General features: G+C 44.4%; 1 protein-coding gene across 1 annotated transcript in view; it reads left to right on the forward strand.

Annotated features, from left to right (window-relative positions):
• The first annotated feature begins 1,226 nt into the window (after positions 1–1,226).
• Positions 1,227–8,692, forward strand: part of SLC22A23 (solute carrier family 22, member 23) — a 25,639-nt gene continuing 18,173 nt past the window's right edge. Inside the window, exon 1 of the mRNA XM_010152411.1 lies at positions 1,227–1,388. Coding sequence (XP_010150713.1) covers positions 1,289–1,388 — 100 coding nt within the window. The 5' untranslated portion in view covers positions 1,227–1,288. The remainder of the gene's footprint in view (positions 1,389–8,692) is intronic.

Consider the following 8,692-nt stretch of genomic DNA (forward strand, 5'->3'; position numbering starts at 1 on the left):
CAGCACCAGCGGTCATAAATAAGCTGTCGAGCTGAATGGCTGTCATCATGGCTGTTACATATTTTTATTGCCTGATATTTGGACTGCAGTCTGCCTGACTTCTCTCCTTTTTTCTTCTTCAAAAAACCCATTCTTTTTCTGTGCAGGATGGAGGTTTCACTAAGCTGTCTTCCAAACTGCATCAGCCTTAAAAGATAGTACCGTAATGGTGCAATTGCCTGGTCCGCTGCTTAGAAGTATAAGAACTGAGGCAGCATCCACAGCAAAGATCAGTGCTTTGTAAAGGAAATGTGAGGTTTATTATGTATCTGAAGTTAAAAGTAGTTGTTAAATTTGTTCTTAGAAAGGTCTTTTGGAAGATTAGTGAAAATGAGGCCTCATCAAGAAAGAAAAATATGCTTGGAGTCAGATCTGAAAGGTTTCATATCTATAGAAGTATGGGAGGTTTTGTTTGTTTAAGATCTACGTATTTCTTTTTGGTTTTGTATTAAAATGAACTCATCTGGAAAAATGAAAAGAAGGAAGAATGATCAGTTAAGCGAATTATCAGCACTTGAAGGAAACAACCATGTGGAAAAAAAAAAAACCCTTCTTTATTGCATAACTCTGTGTGAATATATTTTAAGGCACCTCAACCAAGATAATATTGTCGTTACTAGGGGATACTTTTAGAGCAACAACCAAATGTTGTCTGGAGCATACACAATACTGACCTGTATAGAAGAATGGCTTAAAATCTTCATATGTGGGAGAAGATTTTTGTCATGTCTGAAAATTTAAAAAATGTGTTCCTTTATAATCCTAAAAAGTAATTCTTCTCTTTCCTCCCTCTGCCTTTACCAGAGAATCCAAATCTCTTCTGTCAGCTCTTTTCCTTCTTTGGTCTGAATTACCATGCGATAACTGCACATCTCATTCATTCCCTGCTTGGCAGCAAATGTCTGTTGCAGACCATGCTGCCTCCTTCTCCCACTTCTTTCAAAATTGTATTAACAGGCCTCTGATATGTTATAAAATTCTAACATGTCCTATTTCTGTGTGATAGGGTAGTTCCTATGTAATCTGTGAATTAATGTCAAAGAAAATATCATTAATTTGCACATTCTGAATCTGTTTTCCCTCTTACTTGTTTCGTGATTCTTCTGCTTTTTGAAAATAATGATATAGCTCACCAACAGTTAAATGAGCAGCTAAACACTATGGGTTCTTCCTCTGACAGAAACTTGGAAGGGAACCTAACCTGTTTTCCATCTTTTAAAGTATTTTCCCAGAGTCTCTTCGGTGGCTGATGGCTACACAGCAGTTTGAGGCATCCAAGGAACTCATCCTTCAGTTCACGCACAAGAACAGGATGAACACGGAAAGTGACATCAAAGGAGTGGTGCCCGGTGAGTAGGACAGACAGACAACCGCAATTGCCTCTGCTCTTCTCTGAAGGCTGCACGCCTCATTGCTGCCCAGAATTAAATAACCTGTTTGCTGCCTTTAAAACCATCCCTTTTGGTTGGTTGTTCGTTCGTTCATTCATTTTGCTGTTTCTTGAAAAGCCATTCCAAACTCCAGCACTGTGTTTAATATTATTCGGCCTGTTGAAAAGTCCTATTAATTACAGTCTCACCTTGCAGTGCCTTATGTCTTTAGAGACATCTCAGGAAGAATTTTACCATGGCTACAGAGTGCACCTTCAGCCCTCTGTGCCGCTGGACGCTCTGCTTTAAGGAAGCTGCTGGCTGGGATGCTGCCCCTCGCACCACACTTATTTTGTTGGTTTGGAGAAGCGGCAGCGCTGGAACCCCGAATGCTAAATCACCGGCCCTGTGGCAGACCTAAGCCACATTTAAGTTTTTCTTTAAAACCTTGATCCAAGAGCCATTTTGCTTTCCTTCCCTGCATCACCTGAAAGATGCTGCTGTGGGGGCGGAGGGGCTGCAGTTTTTGGTTGAAAGTCTAAATTATGAGTTCCTTGGTTTACTGATGCTTTCAGGAAGGGTTGACAGCTCTGGCCACCAGGATTGTCACTGCAATAGCCGTGCTCCTGTTTCACAGTGTGCTTTGCAGAACAGGCTGAGCGTGTGTGTGTGTGGCACTAATTACAACAAAGGCACAGAGTTTCTGGATCTTCATCTCGTGGGCCCACCTGTCAGATTTGGTTCAGGCTCCCCTCTTCTTTCTCATGGTGCCCCTAAACACCCATTTTACACTGTCACTTCTAATCTTCATCAGTCCACCCATTAGTCAGAAAACAGTGGAAATGTTTCTTTTGGGTTTTTTTCCCCCACTTTTGAAACCCTACCTGCTCTGACCCTGGGGTCTGCAAGCAGCTCTGCCCAGGGGTAAAGGGGATGCTTCCTGCGCTTGGCCAGTACTCACTGGTGAAGGTCTCTGGGTAACTGTAGCTTCAGTCAGTGCTACAGGCATCAGTCAGCACTGGAACAGAATAGCGTCACCGCTAACATCAGTGCGAACGACTGAAGCAGTCTTCATCAGCGAGGGGTGAAAGAGCCTGGTTAGGGTCTGTGGTGCGCATGCCCGCGTCACTGCTGTGATTTCTGGTGCAGACTGGTGTGAATTAGCTTGTTTGCACGGGAATTGGGTGCTGGGGATTGCAGTTCCTGGATCCGCATTGCACACATGGCACATCCTTGCAATGTAAATGCTCTTTTTCTGGTAAAGTTCTGAAAAGCTCAGGATTGCGTGAGCAGCCGTTAACCTGGCCATCTCCACCGCCCTCACCTCCTTTTTTGCAGATCTTCCCCAGAGTAAATGGTGGATCTTGGAGAAAACCTATCTCTGTGGCAAAGCAATGTCTCCCAATTGGACATGGGAGTTTCCCAACCAACTCTAAATTTGGCTTTTCTCAGCTAGTCAGCTTCTTGAATGTGCTGATGAAATAAAACGTATTTTAAGGGAAAGAAAAAATAAACTACCTGAGCTTCCTTTAAGGAGTATGATAAAGATGCAACTGTGTGCAAGAGGGCTTTATTTAAGCCACGTATAATTATATTGTCCACGGAGGAATGCTGAGTATCAAAATGGTTTTATGACTATTATTTGTGACTGATTACTTTTTCCAGCAGTTTCGTGGTAGGAATACACTCCTGTTAAGGAGGGACTGCCTTTCTTGTGGAAAACAGTGCGTTATTACACATCCTGATGCTACGGATTCTCTGCCCGCAAAAATTCAGATATAGCAATTGTCAGTACCTTTCCCTTTGCAAACTGTCATACAGAACATGCTCCTTTCTGACTCCTTGCTGATGCTGGATTTGTTGGGGATATTGTTGGGTTTTGTTAATTATTTCTTCCCTCGCTTTTTCTCTTTAAACTCTCTCTGTAGCTCCCATGTTAAGGCTTTCCTGGCCCAGCTCTGGAGGGATGTTGCTGTAGCAGGGAATGTCTAAAAAGCTAGTACTCATCTGGGAGAAAGGATGCCATTGAGCCTGATGCAGATATCCCCTATTTCCCCTTGACTCCATTGTTGAGCTTTCCTATCTGTGCAGAGAGGGTTTTGTTTGTGACTTGTTTTAGTCTTTGTTTTCCGTCTGAAAGGGCTGGAAACCTTTTGCTCTAGTTAGGGGCCGTTGTGTTGCTGTTTATTATTCCTCACTGCATTGTTGTAGCAGCCTCCTGTGATTGAATTACACCCAATACATTTAAATGATAAACTGCTCACTTGCAGTCCTTTCCAGCTGGAAACCCCCCTGTAATTTTACTCATACATACCAGTCAAATTAGTGGATCCTATATGACAGATCATTACAGGAGTTACAGGAGTTTTATATGTACCCATTTTGGCAGCTGATGCAAGTTTCACAATAAAAAGAAGTAGCATTCAAGTGGGTGAAGTATTTCTGTGATGGAAGCAGATGCCATTTTGAATTGCTGTCCAAGCAGTGAAGAGGCTTATTTTCCTTTCTGAAGAATCGCACTGTTCCCATTGCCTGCTGAAAGCTTTTACTGGTCCATTTGGCTACACTGCCCATAGTGCAGGTGCCACCAACCTTCTGTAAGGCCTGTTTGATCGACGGAAGGGTGGCCCACAGTTTGGGTGGAAGTCAAGGACACAAGATTTATCTGCTGGTTTTGAATCAAGCCATAGGGTGGAAGCAGTTTTCCAGTGCTCTCTTTTGGGGGATGTCTATAAAGAGAGCAACTGAATGTCTGGACAGTAGTCCAGCAGCTGTGGTAACAACCCGTGTCTGGAGAAAATCAGCATGGGCAATGCTCAGCCAGCAAGAGAGCATGCATGGCAAACAAATTAAAGTGGGACAAGGGATGTTGATAGGAGTTGAGAGTAAATTAACATTGCCCTTACCTTCTTGGTAACCTGCCTCAGGGATTTAACGTGGTGCCTACGGAACCAAGAGGGTTTGCCCTCTTTGGCGTGCAGGACATGTTGTGGAGAGGAAGGAGGTGGTGACAAGTGCTCTCTGTGTGTGTGTGTATTGCAGTTAGGAAAGCTGTGGTTTCCAGGGGCTTTCCTTTAATTATAAAAAAAAGATAATACCATTCACCTTTCTTGCTACTGAGCAACATGCTGCCATGACTTCTCTTTTATACATAAGCTAGTTTCCTGTTTTGCTGCTTTTTTTTTTTCCCTAAGCTTGAGGCTTGGGTCCATGTACTGCCATGCTTTCTTTTTTTTTTTTCATTGGGTAAATAGCAGAGGGAAGGGTGAAAAAGCCTTATGTCAGAAAGGCAGTCTCTTGCCCTAATAAAAAAGATTAGCTCTCCCTACAAAGCGTCCCTGTTATCCTTAGACAGTCACACCTACAACTACACTACTGTTTTAAAGCTTGTGGTGAGTGAAGAGCCAGGTGTATTAGCTGGAGAAAGAAAGCAAACAAGTTCCCTGGCCCCATAATATAGGTATCTCCATGTGATGCTACTACATACAAACATGCTAGGTGTGTTCCTTTACTAGATCCCATTTCTTGGTTGTTTAATGGTGCAAAACTTAAATATCCCATGCGAGTCCCAAGGGGCAGTCAGGTAGATGTGGCAAGTTTAGTTAAAGCTGGTCAAGGTGCTACTTGAAGGCAGCCTTTAACTCTTCCAAAGGACTTTGTGTCAGCCACAGGGATTCCTGCCTCACACAAAACCAGCCAGTGATTTCTGTTGCCCTCTCCTATGTGAAATCAGCTTTCAGGAAGGGCTGGGTTTCTCCTGGTTGTCCCTTGTTGTCCAGGAGCGGGGGCTGATGGAGTCTGTGCAACTCTTTCAGGACATGCAGTACGTGATGATAAATAGTAACAAGCCTAAAACTGATACAGTGTAAGTCCTCTTCTCCTGGCTAGGTCCACAAGAATGGAGGAGGAGAGTCCATGTGCGCCCTGCCTGTATCCCTGGCGAGGGTGGTAGTGACCTCTGGCAGCAGCAGGATTTGGAGGGAATGGGCAAAAAGGGAGCGCTCTACTGAGGATGTGCCTTTTGGTGCCACTGGGAAAAGCCAAATGTACTAGAAAATTGGGGGGGGGGAAAAAAAAAAAAAAGGAGGAGGCAGGGGTGCGGTGTCAGCCTCAAATAAAGTTTGAATGACTTTCTCAACAGTTGAGTCCTTCGCAGACCCAGGCTGGCCACGCTCCAGCCTATTGCAGCTGCCTTGTACCCGTCTGGCACACTGGCTCTTGGTCAGCAGTGCTACCTTTCCTCCTGGAGGAGACTGCTTTCTGAGGCAGGAACCACGTGTAGAGGGCTGGCAGCAAGCCCTGGCCCAGCCAGTGCTCCCCCCAGCTGTTGGGAACCCAGGGGAGAAGGACGGATGAGTCTGGATGCAGGTGTGAGGGGTCAGGAGAGGAGACCTTGGGAACCAGGCGGAGGCAAAGAGCAGTAAGAGGGGATCAGTGAGCAGAGAAGAGAGGAGGCGAGCGTGAAAAGAGATGTGGGAGCAAAGAATGAAGATAGTTGGAGGGGACTTAGAGGGGCAAAGGGGACAAGGAGCTGCAGGGAATTAACGGCTGTACGGGAAGAGAAAAGCTAGAGCATGGAGACCCAGGCGGCTGTGACCATTTGCTTCCCCCTCCCTCCAGAACAAGCCTAAGGATTCAATCTCAGCAGTGTTCTCTTGTGAAGTCCACTCCCAAAATGTGTGTTTGCCCCTCCATACCGCCCAACTCACCCAGTCTGCCTGCTGAGGTTTCCTCCGTAGCTCCGGCAGTCGATAGCAGCAATGCATGTGTAGGTATCTGAAACCTCCTGATGGCCCAGACACGGCTCCATGTAGTGACATTTGAGGCATTCTTTGTGTTTCTTGGGGGTTTTATTAATGTTGGTAATGTTAGAGGAATGTGAACATTGACAAGTCATGCTCTGGGAAATGCAAGAAGTCAGGTTGCCTGGGCAACCCTTGCTTGGCCTCCTGGCATGAAGGCATGATGATACAGCCTTTAATAACATGATTACGACCTATTTTTTCCACAGGGCATAGGATGGACGAATCAGTGCATAGGATGGACGATGCTGTGGGAATGAAGCTGTTGTCTGTTCCTCATTTGTTGCAGAATTTGGAAGGTGTGTAGTGAATGAGACAGAGGGTTGCAGAAGGAAGGAGGACAGTCTTGTGGAAATGAAGCTGAATGCCTCCCAAAGAGCTGTACTCATTCCCTGTGTTTGCCAGGGATGTCCTTGTACAAATGATAGAAATTTCTCTGGAATCAGGCTCTTCCAGTGCTGTCACTAATCGCAGTTTCTTCAGTGTCTGTCTCTAGCATGTAATTCTGGGGCTTGATTTGCAGAATTCTGGAGCATTTATATAGGCACCTACAAGGGGTATTGCTGTATGATTTTTCTCAATCTGGATAAAATTCCTCTGTATTTCATCTCCCTGCCTGCAGAACAGGAATAATCTTTGTCTTTACTCTTACAAGAAGGTGGTGGAGATTATTTCATTGGTATTTATGAAATAAATGAATATTCTGATGGCACTGTAGGAATGTCTCTGAGGAAACCTATGTTTTTGTACTCACTGGGAGGTTTGGATAATAAGGCTGAGGGCACATGTTGAATGGGAAAGGTAGAGGCATCATTAATAGCTGTCCATTTGCTGACTGCAGTGAGCATTCTGGGGGAAAACTAATGTGTGATCATCTAATTAGGCGCTGTATCGTAATGGATATGAGCAATTGAAGACTGCAACGGCAACCTTCTGTCTGGCTTTTCCTATCTTTTTTTGAATGTAATTAGAAATACAGGATTGAAACAAATTATTGCAATCAGTCCTTTGCTGTGATAGCCATCGAGTTATACAGTTACTGTCATTAAATGAGCTTTATTTTAAATGCTGTTAGTATTTATATCCCACACTTTTGTTGGAAGGCCATTCCAGAATCCAGATTGTTCTTGTACTGGGGGATATTATAGCATTCAATTCAAATGCGCAGTGGCTATACAGGTTCTTTGTCTTTTTGCCCCTTCCCATTTGCTCCTGTCTGTGACTATGTTTATCTTAAATCTCTTTTTCTCTTTCCCCATGATGTGTGAGCAGACAGCAGCCCCATTCCTTTGCTGAGCTGAAGTGCCTCTCTATCTCCTCTCCTGTTATAAATAGACTTGCCAAGGCTGTTGTTTCTCAAATATTGATGACCAGAATTGTAAAAGCGCACCAATATTGCATTGTCTGAATTGCAAATACCTCCCGGACACAACAGACCGGTGCCTTATAGTCGCTTGAATCAAGTAGTGTATAACCAAGTCTGACACGGTATTATCTTCCAGCAGAAGCATTTCCCATTAGTCCCGGAGCATCTTACCTTGTATTGTGCATTTTTTACTTGTTTTTGCCACGCATGGTCTCAAGCTCACCCAGTTCCCTCTGATGTCCCATTTCTGTGCTGTACTGCTGGCAGTGCCTGACTTTGTCACCAGCAAACTTCATTGGCCTATTCCTAAGGCTTGTGCCAAGCTCCCTAGCGAGGTTATTAAACTAGCTTTCTTTTTCTGAGACTAAGACGAGTCATCCTGCCAACTAACCTCCTGCCATCCACTTATGATTTCCATTTTTCTACTCCTTATTGCTGGCTGACCATCAATCAGCTTTTTACCCACCTCATAATTTCTGTATGTGGCTTGATAGCCTTCAGTATTCCTTTACTATTAGGCTTTTCAAAAATATAGTGTATCAGGCTGCTGGTCCGCCGTGATTAAAAGAAAGAAATAAATCAGCACAAAGGTAATTCATGGAGGCAGAAATCCTGGAAGGTGTAAATAACCCTGTGTACCAGCAACTCAGTGTGGCTGAGAGCAGCTCTGCATTTCGGAACCATCTACCTCCTGCTGCAGAGCTGTCGTGCTCCGGGGATTGACTGAGCTGCTGTGCTGGTCTTCCACAGCTCTTTTCATGTTCAAAGAGCTACTGACAGTATCGTTTAGCAGCCAGAAAAAATCCAGTAGAAGTTCATCACCACAGGACACTTGTCATTTTGGACATCCTTTATCGGTAGCTTGATCTGAGCTTTGTCTATTTTGTCTTTGCCAAGTGATGCAGAGATGGGTGGTTTCATTTGAAAGCTTTAAACATACTTTCTGATTTTGAAAGCCGTGCTCCTGAAACACAGAGGATCCCACGAGAATTCAACAGTGTTGGGAGCTGGAAACCGGTAGGGTTCCCCTCCCCATGAGACTTTTAACGTCTCCCAGTGAATAGTTTTGATTTCCAGTGTGATATAAAGAGCTAGCTTGTTGACAGTTTTCCTGC

The sequence above is a fragment of the Eurypyga helias genome, unplaced genomic scaffold, assembly GCF_000690775.1.
Source record: "Eurypyga helias isolate BGI_N326 unplaced genomic scaffold, ASM69077v1 scaffold28225, whole genome shotgun sequence".
NCBI lineage: Eukaryota > Metazoa > Chordata > Aves > Eurypygiformes > Eurypygidae > Eurypyga > Eurypyga helias.